Genomic DNA, 22334 nt, shown 5'->3' with positions numbered 1-22334 from the left:
ATTTGATCCTATTTGGTAGGTCATTCGGAAATTGTCCTCACTTTTGATGGCTTTTTGGTTGTAATTTGCCTCAACCAAAGTGAACCTCAGAATTTGAGAAAGTCGCGCCAGGCGTCTTTTCCATGAGCGCCGTGTCTAGGAAAAATATTGATTTTCCTGAGACTGTATTGAAGCAGACTTGTATGTTGCTTTTTGGAGACTCTTATGCGTTTTTCATTACAGGTGTGTTTCTAGGCGTTCTTCCTAAATAACTTTTGAGTGGCTCTGCATAGGATTTTAGCACTTTCAGTTATTAATCCTCTTGCTGAAAGAAGAGTAAGGAGTGTTGCGGTGGGCGTAAACCCTTTAGAAAATGTGTTCCACAAAATACTGCGTCTTCCTTTCGTTTTACTGCCTTCACTGCCTGCTTTGATTTTGCCAGGACACTAAATCGCAATCGCACTTTTAAATTTCACTTTTTTTTTGAAGATATCTAAATATGATCTCCTAGTCTTGAATGTAGTTACCACACTTTCTGCAGTTGGAGCGAGTAGCAGATATCTTCTTGTTAAAGGAAACCACACAAGTAACGTAGAGCAAACAAAAATAATATGCACGAGATAAAATTACTGTATAGTTACATTATCTAATCGAGAAAATGCATGAAACTTGATGAACTTTGTAAATCAGACCTCATAGGGACATTTAAATGGTTTCTGATGATAACTGATTCCAAAGAAACTAGAACAACAAAAAGAGTTGATAGAAGGAAGGAGCAAAGAAGAGAAAGAGACAGAAATTGAAACTCCTGTAAACAGGAGATAGGACGACATCCGTACTTGGATCGTCAAGTGAACAGAGAGCGCGACTTCAGATCGACCACAGAACGTTGCTGCGCTGCGACGCACACAGTCCGTCCATCGTTATCAGATGCCATCGATGTATTTCAATTCTTTCACTTCTCCTTCGACGATTTATTTCATGTTCGCAAATCCAAGAAACTGAAAGCAGAATAGATGTTTTTGAATAAAAATAATGGATCGTTGTGTAATTGCGTAAGAGGCTGCGCTAGAGGGGAGTTGTGGTGGGACCCTCAGGTCGTTGCAATCCGTCTGAAGCTCCGTCCCACCGCGATAGCTATCTCTTATGCAATCGGACCACAGTTCTGGTCGTTTTGGCTCGATTCTACACATATTCAGTGATATATGTTGTATCATTGAACCATTCTGGAGGTTTACGGAATCCTAAAAGTTATGGTAGGAAATATATCATGAATCATCAGAAATAGGTGTAGTAAGGCTAAAACTGGGTTGTTTCTCCATAGATGACAGAACTTACATTTGCCCAGGACGCGTAGCAGCAACTCATTGTTTCCGCTTGACACGCACTCTCTCTCTACGTTACGCCGAGTAAACATGTAGTCAAAACGACATGAAGCACGTACGCAGTTGCGTACGCGGCATCTCTCGAGGCGGTGAGGTGGAGCGCAGCGGCTAGGAGCGTGGTGAAATCCTTGCTGGCACCACCCATCGCTGCAGTTTGCGACGGTCCCACCTTGGTTCCAATTGCCGTTTCGAGCAGGTACGCAAACGCACCGTGCTTCATGTCGTTTTGATGCGACTGTGAGTGCGGACACCTTTATATCATGTATCGTTCACTTTCAAAAAGCTGCTGAATTATAAAAATTACGAGTATCTCTCGTAATTTTTATAATTCGTAATCTATAATTCGTAATTCCAACAAGCCATTATTTATATTCACTATATTTAGGATTTCGACAAATACCGCTTCCATACAATTATGCTTCGACTTCATACAAAACGATCTTTGTACGGCATACTATAAATACGAGATAGTGCGGCGGTCGAAATGAGGGCATAGTTAAGTTTGCGACACCAGGAAAGAGAAGGAAAAAAAAACAAAAGGCAAAGAACGAAGAGAAAAACTTTACTGGGATCCACACTGTACTGATACGCTAAAGTTGTTCCTGCCCGATCGATTGATTTTCACCACATATAGATTATAGGGATCGATTCCAGGAAGGCAACACGCGAGACCAACGAGTACATTGGTGTTAACTTGATCTTGATCTCACTAAAAATTTCTTTCAGGTTGATTCTACAGGGAACTAACTAGACCGCGCTTTCTTCACTTAATGATGGTCACTTTCATTCTAATTCTGCTATTGACAGCCAATGTTTCGAATGTGTTAAATTTTGATTCGTCCGAAAATTCGACTTGTTTCTCTTCGATCGGATCGAATTTTTGAAGCTTACGTTAATTTTTGCTTTAAAAATCATGAACCTTCTCTTGTGGGTATACTGTAGTGTTAATTTCCTAACAAGTCTGCTAACATGATTATTCATGAGTCGTTTTGAATCAACATGTTTTTTTTTAAAGAGAATCCTTCACTGTCATCATTTTCAGCGATTATCTTCGTTTGTCCAGTTCACCTCGTTGTTCAAGAGCTCTTGTTCCATCCTCATTGTACCATGAAATCCTTCTTGTCAATTACTTTTTTTAGAATAACATTTTTAGAATGATCTATATTTTAAATTGTACTTAACAAACTAGCTACTTGTTTCCACTCAGCTGGTCTGGACGGGCGCTGGTTGGCCACGCTGATGTTCGATTTGCCACCCTCGTTGAATAATCGATAACATCGTGTGCCTCCGAATAGCCGGGTGCATTTATAGACGCAAAAAAAAAAACGATCCGATGAGACCATATCATAGCTTCTGGACTTCTTAAGCCTTAAATCCTCTGCTTCACGCTTTTAACTACCTCTATAACAGTTTCTTTCACCTTCTCTACCCTTCGTTCGCTTTGATACTGTTTTCGCCGTGGTCTTATTAACGCAAGTTTTTTTTTCCTTTTTCTTAACCTAAGACTGGACTCCTACTTATCACAATTCACTTTTGAAACCCTGACTATTCTTCTTATTCACGATATTGTTCACGCTCGCACAGATTTTTTAGAGATGAGATTTTTTAGTCTTTTTTCTTTCTGGACTGAGAAATTCGTGAAACCTCATGATAACCAAGACTTTGGCTAGACCGTTGTTCATACGATTGTTTTGGATTCCAAAGAAAACAGGCACAAAAATTGCGTGCTATTGTCCCCGCTATACTCCCATCGCAGCGACCTCCATGGTAAACCCGCCCACGATCAATACATATCTTCTACGTGAGGTTAAAAACAGTGGTGGCAAATTGTCGACTGATATTAATCACCCGCGTATAATTTACGCTCAGACATGTGCCTGTTATAAAGGAAAGAATTATGTAGTTAAAATTACGAAATGAGAAAGTGCATAAATCTCTGAAGAGGTATTAAAATGCAGATGTCAATAAATAACTGAATAACAATAGGAGTATTGTGTACTGTTTGGTTGCTATTGTTCGGTTTGGTTTGTTTTGAGAATAGCAGTGACGTGCGTTATTGATTTTTTGCTTTTCATTCTCTGTAAATGCGCTTTCTGCACGTTTCCTCTAAGACAAAGATAAATTTCTTATTTTACGCTGGAATGTTTCAAACTTTGCTCTAAATATTTGAAATTGAAGTGTTCGGAACATCCTTGACAATATGAATGCACTCCGTAAGTGCAAAAATCGTCGTCCACCTCTGAGTCCCCGCTCTTAACGTAAACGATTTTCGATGTGGAATTCCACAAAGGTTGTTTAGATACGTGTTCTTGACATTAGCCATTGCTCAAATCCGTTCCGCTGAATTTTGAATGTCTTGGACTCAGAGGTGACATGATCCATCCTTATCGAATAGATCGTTTGAGTTTGAGTCAATTCTGTGCTATTCTAGAATTATCCGAGTTCAATTACGTAACACCTATGCATCAAAGAAGATCTTGACTTATGTGAATTACTATGGTGAACATTGTTGCTTCAAAGTATAATTATCTCAAAATGATGACAATTCCGTGAAAATTTCTATACAACATCCAGAAGAATAGTCCTATGCAACTAATTTTTTTTATAATGCCGGTTGATATATCTATGTTATGGAAATTCAAAGAGGGTAAAATCTCGATTCATTCCTCCAGCGTTTTTTGATTTACTATTAACGGGCTTCTTCTTCCGTAGAATTTTCCGAGATATAGAGCAGTCGCTGTTTTCTGGGATCTCTTTAAATCTCTTCTCTTCAGCTTTAGGAGTTCCTTGCAGCTGTTCATATCCATTTTCTTGAATTTTTACTTGCATTGTTTGTTTCTTCATGTTCCTCGACTTATTCTCAACTATTTCGAGTGCTCTATCGATCCATCCACAGCCTCTTCGTGTGAGAAAAGAAATGTGAAACTTTTCATAATACACCAAACGACTTACTAAAGATTGCCAAAAAAACCCAGCCTTCACTCTTTTTTTTTCCTTTTCATTTTCCTCATTTCTATGAAAATTTTCACGTTTCCGAAGAACATCTGATATAAAATTTCAGGAAGTTTGCTGCACACATCCATAAATTTTTCTGCTCAGAAGAGCAACTCACTACCTCGATTAGGCTTTGTTCCCAAGTTAGTAGCATTAATAGAATCCCGTGATCACACCTGAACACTACGCCGCCCCACTTGGTACGTTCTCTGCGTTTTTCACCTGTTCGCAGGAGTTCGCGGCTCACAGCTCCTTAACCTCGATCTTCCAGTGAAAAAGAAGCGTTTAGCGAAGACGTTACTCTCAAAAAGAAATCCCCCTTCAGTACCCTCACTACGAACGTTCTTTCCCGAGGGAAGTTTGTTTAAATCGAATGGAAAATTAGTAAAAAGAAATCAAAAAATACAAGATGAAAGTTCCAAATAATTATCTCTGCTTACTTATTCAAAGAATAAGTCCGAGAGTACAAAAGTTCCAAGGAAATAGTTGGAACATTGAGAAGTTTTGAAGGTCCACCTTGATCCAGACCAAATAGGAGTTGCCTGTGACTTGTTGTCGTCTATGACAGAAATTTTCTAGAAATGTATCAAGCAAATGTTTCTATTTTTTTCTGCACCACTTATTCCAAAAGGCCAACATGTTGCTTTTTCTCTTACAGTTATTCAACTTCAAGAAGACTCAAGTGTTTGCGGAATGTTTGCTTGCAGTTTATGCAACTCATTTAATGTGGGAACAGTGTTTTTTTAAATTATACACGTTGATATAGGCACGTATTTTCGCATTTCTTGTCTCTCCCTCTCGACTTGCACTCAATTTGTCCTTCTCTTCTTAACTGCTTTTTATTCAATAACGTTTTAGATTGTACTGCAAAACACATACAAATGTGAGGAAGAGAAAACTTCATTGCGAATTTTTTTCAGGTTAAACCGTAGTTGGGGTTCCGACATGCAAAATCACACAAAATAACTGCTTCTGGACCAGTTCACTACTTTTTGGGAGCACTCACGATCGAATATGTAGGGATACCTCCTCTTCCACTTGTTATGGCAGTCATTAGTTAATGGGAAGAATAACCGTAATGAAAAGCTGCGGCAGAGGAGGAGCGCTAAGTGTTAGGAATAGCCCCAAATTGTGTTCTTAACCTTCGAGGTAGCTTTGGTGCTTAAGTTCCTCTTTCAGTTGTTAATTTTAATTGTTTGATCTCCGTTGCAACGAAAAGGTAGCACTGGGCCTTGGAATCTGATGAGATGTCGTCCTTTTCTTCTGTCTTTTTTTGCTTTCGATTTCAGCTTTCCTGCTTTATTCTCTTTTGATTTCTATGAATTTTCAAATATACAGCAAAAAGACTGTTGTTATTCAACTGTGACAGGGCGCTACCAGGGAACATTGAAAAACCTCAGCTTCTGTAGAGGAAGGTGAAGAGAATTTTTTCTTTCTTGCTTAGAATTTCCGGAATTAATTCTTCTTTTAGTTCAGTGTACTATTCCCACAATGATCCATTCCAGTTGCTTACTGTATCAATGAAAGGTCACAAATCACACCACATGCAAACGACAAGACCCATTCGTCTCTTTTTTCGTTACTTAATCACCCAAGATCTTGTTCGGCTACTAGCCGTACTGTTTTTATTTGCGAAGAAATGATTATTTCAGAGTTTTTGGTCCTTCATTGTAAATACAAATGGTATGCTCATGTTAATAAATTAAGTCTACTGATTTTAAATCTTTGTTCCCAGAGTATTCGTTCAGTTTCAATATTCTCTACGTTCTTAGTCGGCTAATTCAGTTCTTTGTCGGCTTTCCGGGCTCGAGTCCGAGAGCGCAATTCTTCGAAACAAGGATTTTAATCGAATCGTCCGACGGACGCATGCGATACATCCGTTGTCTCCGAGCCTTGCGCGCATCATCTCGTTACTGACATTCCGATATCACTCAGTTTTCCTTGGCACTTCCTAAAATTGACATTCCCACTAATTCTCGGACATATGTCCCGCTGCAATCTCTCTGGAGACTCTTGACTGGGAATTGTTTCAAGGATTTCGTGTTCGCTGTTTGATTTCTTAAAAAGCAACTAGAAAACTTCGGAGTCGCAGGAATTTTTTTGTGTTTTTAAAGGAAACATACACATATTCTGCTGAGTTTTCTCCTGGATAGAAGATGCTGCTGGATAACACTTATCTTTTGAAAGTTGTCATGTCTCATTTTTTTATCTCTTAAATCTGAGAAGTTCATAAAGAGCTAGTTTTTTCGATAAAAAATTATTCCAAGCAAAGCCAGAATTGCGACAAATTTATCATTATTTCCGGAAACTTTTCAGTATTTCCTCTTCAATCCTGTTACTTCACCCATTCCTTTATCCTCTGCAATGGGATGGGATTGCCGTTGGTGTCGTAAAATCTTCGAATTAGCTAATGTTTGCCATTATAGCATGGGTACCGATACGGAAATGAGCCCGACCGAGGTCAACCAACCAGTCACAAAGGTGAGGCTCAACCCCCTAACGACCCCCGCGAATAACTTTTTTTTTAAATGTACTCCCTCCTTGCAGTTCCTTTCTTTCCTTTTATTCCTCCTAATAATGATTGGGTTAGATTAAAATTACAAATAGAGAATAAAACAATGTTTTGTGCTATGATTCGATAGGGTTGAATGAAAGTCGAAAAGTCGCAGCACGAAAATCTGTTTAGGAGTAAACTTTTCATAAACATCTCATTATACTCTAAAAGATTCTGTTTCGGGCACTAGTATATGGCGCTTTCAGCTCTGAAAGTAGTTCTTTAAGAATTTCTCTCTAGACATCTGTTTACAACAAAACATAAGCATTACAAGCTACATTTTTGTTTCCTTTTCTGCTCTTTTTATCACCATTTCTATCATGTATAATTTATGTGTAACGAAATATGCGTTGTTAATTCTTTGTATTCGTCAAAAAACCATTAAAAGATTTCTGAGTGAAAAGAAAGTCAGGCTACACTTCACGCATTAGTTTTGGAAGAAAAATAGATAAAACTTTTCTCTTATTCTTATTTCTTTTTCTTTCTCCAAATAAGAAATGGATGTAGTAATCAGGACAGGGATAAGCGATGGTTGAAATGAATTTTTGCTGAAAATCCTCGCTATTTGGGGCCAAAAAAGACTTCCTAACTAAAACTGCGTTGTATGGAGTGTTTCTAATCGTTTCGTGCATTTTTTTGTTACATTGCGCTGTGACATGAAAATCAATTTAGCATCTGTTTGGAAAGGATTTCTTAAAGAAAAAACATTCAATTTCAACAAAGATGATTCTTATCATAGCGACCAACTCCAGCAACTTACGCTGCCACCCGGATCAATAATTCGTAGGCTATTCCTTCGATGGCATCTATATTAACATTACATTGCATAGTTTAGTTCTGCTAACATGTGGTTAAAGAGATTTTTCTGCTTTATAGGACGCCTCCTACGGAGAACATGTGGTTTTTCAGATTTTCCGGAACTTGATGACATCTGTGTTATTTTTAAAGGAATTGGAGATAGAGAGCAGCTAACAAAAAGTATTGTAAAATTCATACGAGGAAGTTTTTGAAGTTTTGCAACAATTGCGTTTTGAATGAGAAATTCTTCGACCTTTTAACCAGGATTACATCTTTAATTTAATGGATTGAAACATGGTCAAACCTTGTACAACCTGAGTGTTCATACTGTTAGCACATCTACTTCTCTAACTCCCACAAGTTTCTGGTGCATGATTCGTTAAATCATTTCTAATGACCTCACTAAAGTATTAATAGCTTTATTGATCCATTTTCCTTCAAGGAAGAAGTTGCGGACATGTCTTCATACACGGATGTCAAGACCGAGCACGATGGTTCATTCGAAAGCCAAGCGTCACTCTATAGCGAAAGATCGAAAAGAAGACGCTATAAAGCTAAGCGCGATAAGGTATGATTCCTTGATATCCTAGATTAGTTATTCTTTTGTTACGTTTTACATTTCAGTTGTTCTTTCTTTTCCTTGGAATCTGCAAGCACTGGTCAATCCGCTGTTTTCTCTTTATTTATTTCAACTGTACCAGTTTTTTCTGTTCACTGAACTCACAATCATTCTTCAGAAACCTAGTGCAACGGGTAGGACATGGACTAAGGTGGAAGATCCTCATGCTCCCCGCAAGCCTCGGTCAGGTTATGTTCACTTCCTAAGGTGCGTCTTAGTTCGCTTATCTTTGTCATATTATGTTAAGCACAGACCTGTTCCATACTACTTCTATGATTTTTTTTCTAGTTCTCGCCGTTCCAAGTATGGCACAGTGAAACAGGGATGCGATCAAAAAAGTATCAATGTAGCTTTAGCAGCAGAATGGCAAAAACTCACCGAAGAAGAGCGGAAGGTATTCCTAATATAGCAGTACGAACTCTAGAAAATGTTGCTTTTTGCACCTACCTTTTGCTTTTTTCAGCCTTTTCTTGATCTTGCTGTTAAAGAGCGTCAGGAGTATGAAGTGGAGCTGAAAGCGTACGAGAAAACGGATCATTACCGAGAGTTTATGGGTAGGTCCAGTACATTTTTTGTTTGTAGTTTCTACGTCTTTGATTCTATTTCTCTCGAAGATGTTAGAAAACCATGTCTTATTTTCAAAACTATACTTTCGAGAGTCTCAAACATTGTCTTATTTGGGGGTTTGCTATCGCCACTGAGATATTTTTTTCTATTCTAGTGAGATTTCTAGAAAAGAAAGAGCGAATACTAAGACTACGAAAACAACGTCGAAAGTTGGGCGTGGATACTAAAGAAGAATTTGATGAGTCATTGGACTTGGAAGACTCTTTACTGGAGGATACCAAAAAGGATGTTAAGGATGTCAGCAAGGAGAAGGTTTTTTTAGTTTTGAGTTTTTTTTTTTGGATAGTATTTGCTGCTGATGTCTCCTATATGCAAGTCCATTTCTTCAGACATTCTCTTCCGACAAGCCAATGATACCTACGTTGCCGAATTCAAATATACCCATATTTAGCTCAGAGTTCCTCGAATACAACAAAAGTAAGTCATTTGGATTACTTCAGCTTTTCTTTTCTTGATGACCTTATTCAGATAGAGAGTCACAACTTCGATCGATACGGCGTGAAATTGGTGTAGCTGAAGCTGAAAAGGAAGCGATGCAACGAACCATTGAGAAAATGCAGGCGAATAACGTTGCACTCGAATCCCAGGCAGCCCATGGTTGGTTTTTAGCCACCTCATTTTACCCTCCAATTTTTTCTTATAGTTCAGGTTCTTAATTTCATGCTTACCCTGATTTAGATAAGAAAATGGCGAAAGAAGCGGACTATATAATAGAATGTTGGATGCGAGTACTGAAAGGCGCTATGAGTGAAACCATGAAAGGTTGTTTGTTCATTCTTTTTAAGTTTTTTTTTTTCAAGTTCCTCACATGTATTTGCAACGTGATCACAGATACTTTTTTTCTATGTCATATGCTTATTAATGGTTTTTTATTTAACCTGATGTTTTGTTTGCTTCCAAAAACACTAGAGTTACATTTTTGAAGGTGGGCTAACATAGCTCAAACGAACACCCAAACTTTACCCTTCTCCTGATTTCTCTTCTTCTTCTTCTTCTTCTTCTTCTTCTTCTCCTTCTTTCTCCTAATTGATTTCGACAACAGAGAAAAGAAGAAATGTATTTATTAGTTCTCTTTTCATTTTTTTTTCTGAGATTCGAAATTGAACGCTTCTCTTTCCATTTATTTCTGCATGTAATTGTTTACTTATAACTACATATTCACTTTTCATTCTCAAGCGCTATTTGATGGCACACATTGGTATTTTCTGAGCTTGTCCGTCTTTTCGGCATAAACAAACTCTTTGTTTATGGTGCAAAGGATAGTATGATACAATATGCAGAATTGTGCGACCACCATTGTCGGGTCAAAACGACATGAAACTTGGTGCAGTTGCGTAAGTGCAGTGCGTACCGCATCGCTTCGCGGTGAACCTAGCGGCTAGGATCGACGTTGCTCAATCGCTAGTACTGTAACAGTACTGAAAGTAATGAATGAACTGAGAGCAGCGACATTCTCTGGGCGGAGCATATCTGCACATTTACTGTTATTTTTCCAGAGTATAATCTTCAAAGCCCCGAGGAAACTGTAGCGTTCCTCACTAAACTCGCTAACGGTGACGCACCTAACGAGGACGTTTTGCAGGCCGTGAAAGAGGTAATACAAAGTGCATCATTTTTACTGCCGAAATAGTTGTTAGTGTTCTTCCGAACTGTGTTGTTTCACTTACTGGTGTTGTGTTCCTCTTGTTGTTGTTTTACTTGCAGGGCGTATATGTAATCACGTTTTATTTAACACGACTTTCATGTTTAAGCAAATGTCGCTCAATTTGATTTTCAATTCGGTGGGAAATATTGTTGTACTTGAATGAGTTCGCGAGCACTCATACGCAGAGTGTTGTTAACTTCCAGATCTCAACTAATTCTATGCCAATAGGTGGAAAATAAGATTAATAAATATTTACTTGAACAGTCTATATCAGGAACCGTAATTAAGACAACGTAAGACACATATAAGAGGTTATATATCGTTGTTTAGGGGCTAGTGATAAATGAGAGATAGAAAAATTATCTTAAATGTCTGAATAACAACATTTCGATCAACACTATCAATGCTTGATCAGTCCTTTTTCCTTGAGCTTTGCGATCAAAGCAGGGACATCTTCAACAAATCCTCCAGCTTTACGAACAGGAGGATCAGCCACCTGAAAATTAATTTTCTTTCGAGTAATCTGTGTTAAAAGTGATTTCTACCTCCAGAGTCTTCGTCTGTGGTGTGAGATCCACTCCTAGATCATTGACGGTCATCTTCTCCATAGGTTTTTTCTTGGCTTTCATGATATTGGGCAAGGTAGCATAGCGAGGCTCATTTAAGCGAAGATCCGCTGATAAAACAGCGGGCAATTTTACCTAAAACTGTGGATTAGACTCAACGCAAAGAAAAAGAAAGCAGCTAATGTGGTAATGATATGTGTTTTCTTTGTACACTACTAACTCAAACTTCATAAAACTGTTTTCCTCATAAAACTGATAAATCGTTGGCCCGAAAAAGAAGAAAAATGTGCAACAATGACAACCGCTTTAATTAGATAAGAGCGGTTGCCGTTGTGGAACTGCTTCTTTAACCAAAAAAAAAAAAACCTTTAAAAGAACTTTTCTCGTAAGTAAATTACTGAGTCGCAATCACTGCCCAACCCAATCAAAGTGGAAAATTGTTCATTACTGGAATTATTGGGAAGTTCTTTCTTGACAACGGATTGAAACTCACACTTGGAAAAAGAGTACCATCCTTCCCAAAACACGAAAAATAAGCTCACCTTAACGATGTCCAAGCCTCCATCAATTTCTCTAGTCACCTTCAGGTGTCCCTCACCTTCCTTCTCGACCTGAATAGACGAATGGCTTTGAATATTGAACAGATATTTTACCAAGAACAGTTGAGCAAGCTGCACAACTCTATCTAAAATTTGCAGAGCTCGCGCTTACCTTGCTAGCGAATAGAGCCTGTGGCCAGTCTAGCAATCCAGCAAGAAGTGGCGCGGTTTGAGAAGCATCATCGTCAATTGCCTAGAAATATTTCGTAATCGCTAGAGACGAAGCAAACCAGTAAGTAACGGAAATTCACCTGTTTTCCCAGGAAAACCACGTCAAATTTATCTTTCTCAACGATTTTCTGGAGTGCTTTCGCTACGTGCAGAGGTTCCACTTTTGGCACATCGGCATCAGGAATCTAAATATAAATCAAAGTATGATTCACCAAGGTAGAGAGCGGCCTTTGAGCGATGAAAACGACACCTCTATATGAATGGCTTTATCAGCACCTTTAGCCAGAGCATTTCGTAGAACTTCTTGACATTTAAGGCCTCCCATTGACACAGCCACAACCTAAAGATTACAACTACACCAAAGAAATAAAAGAGTTGGTAGTTTTTTTTAGCTTACTTCTTTGGCTAGCTTTTTCTCCTTCATCTTAACGGCTTCTTCCAAGGCGATCTCATCGAATGGATTCATACTGTGTTGAACATTATCCGTGATAACTCCTGTTTTGTCTGGTTTCACCCGCACCTATAGTGAAGAGTAAACATAACACTTTACCCAACCTAAAGAGACTCATGTTTTCTCACTTCTTCCTTCGCCTCTGGAAGAATTGTGCTTCTTCACCTCATTGTACTCTAATCTAACTTCATTGGGATTCTCAAAACAACTCAAGTATTCTGCAGAAATTTTCATTGGAGCGCTTAAAGCTGCTTTACAGAAACGGTAAAAGAGGGCGGCGTAATGAAAATGTAACTTAATTTTCTATGCACATATGATGATCAAAACTGTAGAAATTAACTACAAATAAACTGAAATAATTTTATAAAAATGAATAACATGACTTGCAAATAATGAAAACTTGAACAGGTTAGCTATAGATCATCTAGGAGTTCCATTATTTCTTGTATGTCTCTCTTGAATTAATAAAAGCTCCACTAATTAATACGGCTTTTTGGACGCTAGAACTCCTGAAGAAGTATTCACATAATAATTTTTTCGACTCCACAAATCTCACGAAATAGAATCTGGAGGTGTAGTATTTAAGGTGATGTATTCAAGACTTACTACAACACAATAGAAAACTAGAAACATTGATAATGAGGACCTCGAGTGAGTTTGAATTCATCTATGTGTTACTAATATCAGCTGAGCTTCTATAGATCTCCAGCGTAGATGAAAAGAGCTAAGCTTTGATGAAGTCGAACTCTATTACTTAACGAAAAAAGAAGAAAAAGTGCAATTGCTACTTGAAATCCTCACCCTGACAGCGTAGTCGACTACTCTCTTCACTCCCACCAGGACTTTCATAGTGAGCTGCCTTCTAAAATACCTACACTAACACAATTTAACTGTCAAACAACAAAAACAACATAAGAAATACAATCAAACACATGTGTCTCGAGAGTTCGAGAGAAGTCCATGATACAAGAGGTAGTGCCGCGGTTGTTTGTTGGCTACACTGCATCGATTAATGGTTCTCTAGTATGGATCAATGTACAAAGTACGATTGCGTTGTGGGCGAAAAAGAAGTTGGATGTTTGCGCCTTCTTGTAATCTTTATGGAAAAAGTCAAGGTTGCACGAAATCAATATATACAAACTCGTGTAGATGGGACTGCTCAACTTATCTCATACACTTCCTAACTATACCTATCCTTTTTCTCACCTTCTTACCCTTAACATAACTGTAAGGCTGATTTGATAGATTACAAACCTAACAGAATTCACTAAAACGCCATCAACTTAGGAAGCTACTAGAGCAGGCACATGTGATGAAAACTGTCGATAGTAAACAACTCAAAAACAGCGCGTACACAAATCCGCAACCCACACAAATTCGTTTACACCGTGTCAGTGAGTAAATTACTATGTTGTTCTGTGGAGGAGTGACTGACACAGGCAGTGAGTGATTTGTTTTTTGACTATGGTCATCTTACATTTTATCTCCACGATATTCAGCGAAAGTCGTGAATCTCCAAATTATCTCATAAATGTTGTGTTGTTGCACACTATGAGCAGATGGTGGAATGAGCTCCCTATGTTCTACTCCACACACCACACATGTTCATTTAAAGGCGTCACCCCACGAATCTGAGGTGGTGCAGGTTTCAGGTGGAGTATTCGTATACGGGATGGGAGACTACGGAGAGGGGAGTGATTCCGTCCATTTCTTCCTAACTGCCGTAAAAAACGGCCCGGAAGATACGGCTTCAGGAGTTTTGGCGCACTTTTGACTTACTTAGTCGGCGGGCTGATGTCATCGCCTGACGCGATTACCTGCATCTTCGCCGAGGTGTGCCGTCCTTGAACACAGCTCTGCCCAATGTTCTCGATCTTCTGCGAGAGCTTGCACAGAATCAATCCATTCGTCGCTATTCCAGGTTCTGCGAAACCTTACGTCTCGCCTGAACTGCCTATCCACGCCGAGTGTCCTCAGGTCCTCTTTTACCACCTCAGTCCAGAACTTCCGTTTTCGGCCAGGTGGCTTCTTCCAGCTCGAACCCGGCAAACGCCTCAGACCTCGTTGGACAAGGCGATCTGCCGGTCTTCTTAATATATGGCCAAAGAAGCGAAGACGATTTACTTTAGCCGCTTTCGAAGGCGGTGCAAGATGTTGATGTCTTCCACGTGTCATCCGCCGGTATACCACATCAATATCTGCGTAAAGATCTTCATTGTGACATACCCTAGGCCAAAAGTAGCCAAGTAGCCGTCTGAGCAGCTTTCGTTCCATGCAGTCAAGCCTCTCCATAACCGTTGATGGTGCTGCCCAAGTCTCCGATCCGTACATCATGATGGGGCGAATTGCGGATAGGTAGACTCGCAGCTTGACTTCGTTGGTGATGGGTGTCGACCACAGACATTTCGTTAAGGAGTTAAATGCAGAAGTGGCTTTAGCGCATCTTTGCTGAACATCTCTCTCGTAGCTGCCATTGTTCTTCAGCGTACAGCCCAGGTAACAAAACTCATCGACGAGTTCTATCGGTTGTCCGTCCACCCTGATTCCCGTTCGTGGTCTCGAAGAGATCCACATCTGCTTGCATTTATCAGGGCGTAGGCGTAGTCCATAGGCTGCAGCTAGCTTCGATACAAGGTTGACAACATGCTGAAGTTTCGTACTGCTTTCCGCGAATACAACAACATCGTCGGCGTACTCGAGGTCAGTCAAGGGGCACCTGATGGTGCTAAGACAATGTCGGCAGGACACTGGTCGACTGTTCTTCGCATAATGTCGTCGATGGCGAAATTGAACAGGAAGGGTCCTGCCACCGCCCTTGTCTTACTCCAGTTACCACTTCAAACGGTGTTGTACATCCGGCTGGTGTTCGAACTGCAGCAGTTGTTCGTTGATTCATGTCATCAAGCAAGCGAACGAACTTTCCTGGTACTCCATCGGCGCGGAACGCGTTGAGAAGACGGCCTCGGTGAGGAGAGTCGAACGCGGCTTCAAAGTCCAGAAACGTTAGTTGCATTGTCTTCGAATACCGCTGCCAGATTTCGATCACTCTCCTGACGATGAACACCTGGTCAATCTTAGATCGGCCAGGACGAAAGCCAGCTTGCTCGTCGCGCGTTTTTTCTTCGCGATGTTTAATGAGTCGGTCCAAGATAATGCACTCCAGTACCTTGTACATAACATGCAACAAAGAGATTCCTCAATAATTCCTTGGGTCCGTGACGGATAACTTCTTGTGGAGTAGAATTATGATAGCGTGATTCCACGAATCAGGTATCCTTTCGTTTATTCATATTGAACGGATGATCTTTGTCATCTCACGTATCCCAGACGGAGGAAGATATTTTAGCATTTCTGCGCTAATCCCGTCGTCTCCATCAGATTTTCCATTCTTCATTTTCTGAATACAGACCAGAACCTCCGACTCGATCGGTGGCTCCTCGTTAACCGCATATGTCGGTCTATGAACGTGTTCGAGTTCAGGAGCTGACGGTGCTAGCCGGTTCAGCAAGATCTTGAAGTGTTCCTTCCAAATTGGAAGGGTTGCTTCACCGACAGCTACCCCATTAGCAGCGTTGAGGACATGGGAACATTTTTTCATTTTGCCGCTATACTGTTTTAGTAGAGCGTAGGCTTTCCGTGTATTCCTGTCCTCCCACGTCCGACGTGCGCTCCGCTGCATAGTACCATTTTCCTAGCACATCGGATTGCTGTTCGAGTCCCATCTTCGCATTTGCGTCGATTCCGACAATGACCACCTGCTGGCTTGGTATTTTAGACATCAACGCATTGAGTTCATCATAGAAGGCCTCCTTACTGTTGTCCTCAGCGGCTTCTGTAGGTGCGTGAGCACTTACGATCCACAGTTTACATCCTCTGCGATCCCGCAGTCGTAGAAAGGCGCATCTAGACGACGTTTAGCCAAATTCCTCCACCAGGTTCTTGTAATCGTTCCTCACAGCTATCGCGCAGCCACCTACGTTGTTCTCATCAGCATCGCCGCAGTATATGGTGTAATTTTCGATGCCGATGACGGGCCGATCCCTCATGCGTGTTTCCTGCAGTGCAGCAAAAGGCACACAGATATATCGCAGAAGTCTGGATAGAGCGGCTTGTTGGAGTTCACTCGATAGTGTTCGGCAGTTCAGCGTGACGAAACGAATGGTTGTTGCCAAAGATTCCATGCTCCTTTCAGGCAGTTGACCTTTCAGGTTGTGGTCTTTGGCAGTGTGTTGGACGACAGCACCTTTTTGCAATGTATGGGAAGCCTTCGCCATATAACGGTGCAGGTTATATAGCTCGTACGTTCCCAATGCGTACACTCGAACGCCTGATTGCGTTTAGTTAAAGCAGGGCCACCACGTGCAGGTAGCAATCAGACTCGTATACGCGGCCCCTTTGGCGCACTATTTTCCGTTTAAAAAAACGGCCCGGAAGATACGGTTTCAGGAGTTTTGGCGCACTATTTTCCGTTTTTTACGGCAATTAGGAAGAAATGGACGGAATCACCCCCCTCTCCGTAGTCTTCCATCCCGTATACGAATACTCCACCTGAAATCTGCACCACCTCATATTCGTGGAATGATGCCTTTAAGGCAACAGAGACGCTTTGCATTTTCCGTTTCAAAGGACTAATTGTTGCAGATCGAAGCAAGTTCCTAGCAAGAGTTATGATCGCTCCAAGATAAATCGATCTAATTCAATTATGATGGAAGGGGCGTAGATACATAGTCTTCAGCTCTAAGTGTGATTTCCGAACTGAAGTTTAGCACGAAAAACTGAGCTATGTTACATTCCTTGGCCACCGAATAAGCCGGGTGTAGTTCAGGCCTCCAAAGCAATTTCAGACTCATTCTGTTGATTTGTATTAGTACACCTCATCAGAAACTGGAACTTTATTCGCAAGAAACAGTCATACAAACTATGTACAAAAATCAAGACAATTCCCACCTCTCTAAAAATATCTATGCAAAATTGGCGGGACGTAACGAGTGTGATATTTTTCTTTACAGTGAAATCACTGGAAATGTTACACATCAAGAGAAAAACGAGAAAAATCCATGCCGTTTATAGGAAATCAATAGCGACATTTGACTGTGGGCTGGAAAGGAATGGCAAAATACATGCGAGATGAACTGAACCACTCAAAATTTCTTTCCATTGTATTCACTCAGACAAAGGCAACAAGAATACACAACAATATTCATGAAGTTGTAGTTCATGGTGGAAATGAAATTATTTCAAACCTACCCACAACGAGGCTTACTCTTATTTATGAATGACACAAAGATAAAAAAGAAAGTTGTTGTTAAAGTCAGAAACTCTTGGCAATTGTTGAGCTAATGAAATCTCCTACATATTACGTAGTGCCGCCAAGCGTTGGGTTAAGTCTGTATCATCAGCAACGGATTGAGCTGCAGTTGGAACAGTTGACGGTACATTAGATGGTAGTTCAGCATTGAGTTCGATGCTGAAAGATAAGTTTTCAGAAGGGGCAATACAGTTTTCCTTAAATTTAGGAATGAAACAGGTGAACATAATGGTGAAGATCCAGCAAATGCACGACATAGATACTTTTTTTCTAAATGAAGGTTGACAATGCTTACCCAGCTTTGTCTGCTGCTTCAGCAATGAGTGCATCAACTTGAGACTTAGGTGCATTGAGTACCGTAGTACCGTCCATTGTACGTTCCATGGTAGCGGTGTGAACATCAAGGTTTTCGAAATCGCGTTCGAACCGGTCCATAAGTTGCTGGACCTAAACAGAAAGAATTGTTCATCAACGATATGTTTAGAAGAAGAAAAGAAAAAAAACTAAGCAAGTTCTTAAGTCCGGCTCTTCACACCAACTATATTTGAATAAAACATTAAGGAACAGAAGAGGATTCTTACCTTTTCAAGATTCATAGTTTTCATAGCGCTTTCCATTGCTTTTACTACACCACTCATGCTGCTGGTAACCCGTTTCTGGAAAAATCAGAGGACTCCTTCCGAATAAATTATACAGAAGGAGTGAAAAGATAGAACGCTTAAAAACAGTCAGGTAAGATGATCCTACATGTGCAGTTCATTTCCAAATCATTAAAAACACAGTGGGAGGTAGGCTTTTTTTAGGTACGCTAAGTTGAGTTGACACGATGAATCCAAACAAAGGAAACATAAATACCTGCGTGGCTGCCGTTTGTACGCGAGCAGCAACAGCATCTATTCGAGCAGCCATACGAATATAGTTTACCGCCTCATTCTTCTTGCGTATTGCGTTTTCAGCGTGTACTTGAGCGACTTCCATATTTCCTTTCTGGAAAGGGAATATCAAGATAATGCTCTGCGATCAATGATGATCGAGTATTGCTAGGTTTCTAATTAACAGGGTGCGATGAACTCTTCAAAACCTCTTGAATCTGCAAGTATGAAGTACGTGGTCTATTGTGTATAGAAGCATGCATTTTGTTGAATAATTTGAATGAAGAATAAGGAAGAAAATCTATCGTAAGTGAACTAAAGCAGTTCAATAGTCTCACGTTCCAATTCCAAGATTTCAAGCCGAATGTGGAACGCTACCTTAATAGCGGCAGTAAGCTTATCCTTCTCAATCTTTTCCTGCTTCTCACACCGTTGTGCGCTCTTCTCCAATTGCTTGGCAGCAAACTTTAACTCGAACAAATGCTCTAAATTGCTACTATACAATCACAATGAAAAGAAATGCATAGAAAAACTTACTGTCGAGCGACATACTGCTTTCGCCTTGGCCCAGTTTCAGGATATTTTGGGAGGCTCGCACTACAAGAGTACGATAACCTTAAAAGAAGAGATCTCGCTTTTTTTTCTTGAAGAGAACAAAGAATGGAACACATGCAGTTGCTTAAATTGGAAGCTCACGACCACGTGCAATCACCGAGGTTGGAAAACTGGGTTAGACAGGTGAAAACCAAAAGGGAGAATCAAGCAAATATAGAAGTGGAAATGGAAAGCACTTGAGGTAAAAAAAAAAATATCGCTAAATAACGAAACAAAATTCATGCATAACTCAATAAAAGTACTAAGGACTTCAAAACATTAAAAAACATACGTTTGGAAGCAGGGAGTAAACTGCCTTCTAAATAAGTCTTGCGGTTAAAATATACTATGGAAAACAGTAGTAGTTATTTAAGAACGAACGTAAAAGAGAAGTGAAGGAACGGAACGGTTACTTCCTTTCTAGGTGGTTCCAAATTCTAATTCTTTCCGAACTTGAACAAAATCAACTACAACGCTACGAAACAAGACTATGAAGCGTATGTAAGAATCTATGCAACAAATACAATCTCAGACACTTTCATATCAGTTGTAAAAAGGTGGATGTGACTCAATCAGCGAGTGACTCAGAAAATGGGTGGGACATGATGGGCGTGGTCGCACGCAAAGAGTGCACGATTCTACATCGGCACTGGAGCGAAAGATCTCCTCCAGTGGAATGAGAAAGCAAAAGAAGGCGAATTTTTCCGGCCTAGTAAAAGTTGCATTAACTATATTGTGCATATCTTTAAAATTTGATGAGGACAATGCTGCATCAACATCAGCAGCTAGCGGAGACTAGGGAATTAACCTTAACCGTTAAAACCACTACTGACCATCTCTGGAGCACTTATGCTCGCGTAAGGGAAACAGTGTAGGGTAAAATGTAGTTGGAGGGGGCACTCAGTGGCTCCCTTGTTTCTCCAAGTAAATAATCAAATCAGCCGGTGCCCTAAGGCCTAAACATTAGTCTTAGAGGATCTATGACATGCAAACTCCCCCCCCCAACTACACTTTTCCCGACAGTGTATAAATATAACAACAAATATACGCACACAGACAAACATACAGACGTTTCCAATCGTCGACTCACTGAAGTATTCGAGCATTGAACGAAAATGGCAATCTCGCGCTCTAGCGGGAGGGTCGCTCAGCCCACCTCAGCCCCACCAAGTATCATGAGGAGTTGGTATGGACAACGGCCTCAGGTTGGTTCTCGCCTGTCAGCTGCCAGTGACCTTCGACAACGAGCCTTTCGGATTTGCATTGCAGGATGTTACACACCCACTGACGATATCTCTGCAATAACCTGTGAGCGATTGGCCGTTTTTTTGTCGTTTTGCTGCCCGACAACGTTCTGTTGCACTAATGGCCTAGTAAACTGTACATGAAGCGAATGAGGAAGGAAAGAAAGAAAAGAAGAGAATGAGACTGAACGTCGACATCAAACCCTGGACTTATCGGCTTTGCAAACTATAGTCGGGTCAAAACGACATGAAGCACGGTACAGTTGCGTTTGCGGTTGCGCTGGAAGCGGCGCGGTGGAGATAGCGGCTGGAATCGAGGTGGGACCATCGCGAACCGCAGCGATGAATGGTGGTAGATCAGGAGTCCTCACTCGATCCTAACCTTTTTATAAGTTCCCGCACAAGTGCAAGGAATCAGATGCATGAAGACATCATTTTGAAGAAATACTGCTATATCCAAAGGGCAACCATCTCCACGATCATAAGACCTAGATCTCCCTCTTTGGATCTGCGCTCCAAACCTCCAGATGCCACTATTCGACAATAAGGCACAGACGCACACCGTCCGCTATTTTGTGCCTTCACGCCAATTAGCAGAAGTTGCAGTTGCGCTCGGAACGGCGCTCCCCACTCGACCCTAACCGCTGCGCTCCACCGCACCGCTTCGAGCGCACGCTTACGCAACTGCACCCTGCTTCATGTCGTTTCGACCCGACAGTATGTGATGACTGTAGCCCGTTGCCACGCTTTGTAATGCCACAGAACTGAATGACTCCACTAATTTGGAACCTCAGCCACTCTCTCTTGTTTTTCATTGCAACTGAAATTGTACGCGATTGGCACCTGTACTGTGGAGCTGGCAGCTGGGGATCGAGCTGGGACCATCGTTAGTTTCACTCGGACTGAGGCGATGAGTGATGTCAGCGAGGGTCTTCTCTCGATCCCAGCCGCTGCGCTTCACCGCGTATGCTTCGAGCACAGCCGCAACTGCGCACATCTTCAGGTCGTTTTGACCCCACTATACCAGTGCATGCTGTGCCATCAGAACGAGAAGCAGCACACTGTTCCAACATCGTAAAACCGTAATCTTTACTACGGTTCAAGCAAATCAACCAAAGCTTTTTATAACCTTGAAGAATGTTGCCTCGTTCAAAACCTACGCAATGCTCTTTGTTCTGCATATCACCGCATTCAAAGCGCACTGCGTTCGAGCCACCTACGGATTAAAGGACGCTGCTGGTCTGCCGCCAGGCTCTCGGTTGTTGTGCAGCGGCCATCAAAGGAACAAAAATGTTGGCGAGGACCATATTCAAAATATGTCTAGCAACCTTTGTAGCCACCGCAAATACCCAGTTGAGAAAATCTTTTGTATATATACCTTGATGATATATTTTTTGTATACATACCTTAATGACGAACGTGCAAATGGATTGCCATTGGCGTTGTCGCCTTTTTTTTTAGCATAGTGCCTCTTCTTACGGTCTAAAAGGACAAGCTTCGGGTCCTTTTGACGCAACTGTAACTGACCGGGACCGTCACCCTCTACTACGCCATGATTCAGGCAAAAACAAAAATGATCTTTAGAGCTCCTGGAACCCATACTTACCATTAACGCATTCTATCTGGAGAGTGATTTCTGCTATTTCAGCTTGGCTCAAACACAATGTTGATTCCAAAGAGATGGGTGATTATCGCTACTTTGTCGACGGAATAGACTGTTTAGACAAAAATAGTGCGTCTGCACTGTTAGTGGGTGTGTGAAGTTGAGAGGGTCCCGGCGGATTTTCGGGCATGCTCTGATCATGCCTCGGCAGAGGAATTAGCAATGGTGCGAGAAAGAGATTTATAGTTGGGTCAAAACGACATGAAGCACGGACCGTTACGTAAGTGACCGCGCCCGGAAGCGGTGCGGTCGAGACAGCGGTTGG

General features: G+C 41.0%; 7 protein-coding genes across 13 annotated transcripts; 1 reads left to right on the top strand and 6 right to left on the bottom strand.

The window, feature by feature from the left end:
- Window positions 1-953: 953 nt before the first annotated feature.
- Window positions 954-1347, bottom strand: RB195_005506 (uncharacterized protein; the record flags this gene model as incomplete). Its single annotated transcript, XM_064178044.1, has 2 exons — window positions 954-1223; window positions 1318-1347. 2 exons carry the CDS (start codon window positions 1345-1347, stop codon window positions 954-956), a joined length of 300 nt encoding a protein of 99 aa, XP_064035130.1.
- Window positions 1348-4206: 2859 nt separating this feature from the next.
- Window positions 4207-10586, top strand: RB195_005505 (uncharacterized protein; the record flags this gene model as incomplete). 2 transcript variants are annotated; one of them, XM_064178043.1, is made up of 13 exons in its annotated part: window positions 4207-4269; window positions 4519-4558; window positions 4630-4699; window positions 6785-6839; window positions 8153-8278; window positions 8448-8536; window positions 8618-8723; window positions 8793-8883; window positions 9063-9208; window positions 9286-9373; window positions 9425-9553; window positions 9635-9718; window positions 10453-10586. In XM_064178043.1, the coding sequence occupies 13 exons, from the start codon at window positions 4207-4209 to the stop codon at window positions 10584-10586; spliced, it is 1221 nt and encodes a 406-aa protein (XP_064035129.1). The 2 variants fall into 2 exon arrangements, with proteins under 2 accessions (XP_064035129.1, XP_013292329.2); XM_013436875.2 differs by lacking the exons at window positions 4207-4269; window positions 4519-4558; window positions 4630-4699 and having other exon boundaries at window positions 6723-6839.
- A 415-nt stretch (window positions 10587-11001) lies between these two features.
- RB195_005504 (uncharacterized protein) lies at window positions 11002-13394 on the bottom strand (the record flags this gene model as incomplete). 3 transcript variants are annotated; one of them, XM_064178041.1, is made up of 9 exons in its annotated part: window positions 11002-11097; window positions 11147-11302; window positions 11710-11778; window positions 11879-11959; window positions 12018-12122; window positions 12188-12277; window positions 12335-12457; window positions 13190-13250; window positions 13321-13394. In XM_064178041.1, the coding sequence occupies 9 exons, from the start codon at window positions 13392-13394 to the stop codon at window positions 11002-11004; spliced, it is 855 nt and encodes a 284-aa protein (XP_064035127.1). The 3 variants fall into 3 exon arrangements, with proteins under 3 accessions (XP_064035127.1, XP_064035128.1, XP_013292328.2); XM_064178042.1 differs by having other exon boundaries at window positions 13319-13350; XM_013436874.2 differs by lacking the exon at window positions 13321-13394 and having other exon boundaries at window positions 13190-13237.
- Window positions 13395-14185: 791 nt separating this feature from the next.
- Window positions 14186-15563, bottom strand: RB195_005503 (uncharacterized protein; the record flags this gene model as incomplete). Of its 3 annotated transcripts, XM_064178037.1 has the most annotated exons (2): window positions 14186-15148; window positions 15213-15563. In XM_064178037.1, 2 exons carry the CDS (start codon window positions 15561-15563, stop codon window positions 14186-14188), a joined length of 1314 nt encoding a protein of 437 aa, XP_064035124.1. The 3 variants fall into 3 exon arrangements, with proteins under 3 accessions (XP_064035124.1, XP_064035126.1, XP_064035125.1); XM_064178036.1 differs by lacking the exon at window positions 15213-15563 and having other exon boundaries at window positions 14186-14962; XM_064178035.1 differs by having other exon boundaries at window positions 15114-15563.
- A 111-nt stretch (window positions 15564-15674) lies between these two features.
- RB195_005502 (uncharacterized protein) lies at window positions 15675-16067 on the bottom strand (the record flags this gene model as incomplete). The annotated part of the gene is made up of 1 exon (XM_064178034.1): window positions 15675-16067. The coding sequence occupies one exon, from the start codon at window positions 16065-16067 to the stop codon at window positions 15675-15677; it is 393 nt and encodes a 130-aa protein (XP_064035123.1).
- A 235-nt stretch (window positions 16068-16302) lies between these two features.
- RB195_005501 (uncharacterized protein) lies at window positions 16303-16662 on the bottom strand (the record flags this gene model as incomplete). Its single annotated transcript, XM_064178033.1, has 1 exon — window positions 16303-16662. The coding sequence occupies one exon, from the start codon at window positions 16660-16662 to the stop codon at window positions 16303-16305; it is 360 nt and encodes a 119-aa protein (XP_064035122.1).
- Window positions 16663-17737: 1075 nt separating this feature from the next.
- RB195_005500 (uncharacterized protein) lies at window positions 17738-21403 on the bottom strand (the record flags this gene model as incomplete). Of its 2 annotated transcripts, XM_064178032.1 has the most annotated exons (8): window positions 17738-17855; window positions 17992-18143; window positions 18278-18352; window positions 18552-18683; window positions 18947-19053; window positions 19106-19183; window positions 19455-19481; window positions 21289-21403. In XM_064178032.1, 8 exons carry the CDS (start codon window positions 21401-21403, stop codon window positions 17738-17740), a joined length of 804 nt encoding a protein of 267 aa, XP_064035121.1. The 2 variants fall into 2 exon arrangements, with proteins under 2 accessions (XP_064035121.1, XP_064035120.1); XM_064178031.1 differs by lacking the exon at window positions 19455-19481 and having other exon boundaries at window positions 21250-21403.
- Window positions 21404-22334: the final 931 nt, after the last annotated feature.

The sequence above is a fragment of the Necator americanus genome, chromosome I (genome assembly GCF_031761385.1).
Source record: "Necator americanus strain Aroian chromosome I, whole genome shotgun sequence".
NCBI classification, from domain to species: Eukaryota; Metazoa; Nematoda; class Chromadorea; order Rhabditida; family Ancylostomatidae; genus Necator; species Necator americanus.
This window is presented reverse-complemented; position numbering and strand designations above follow the sequence as displayed.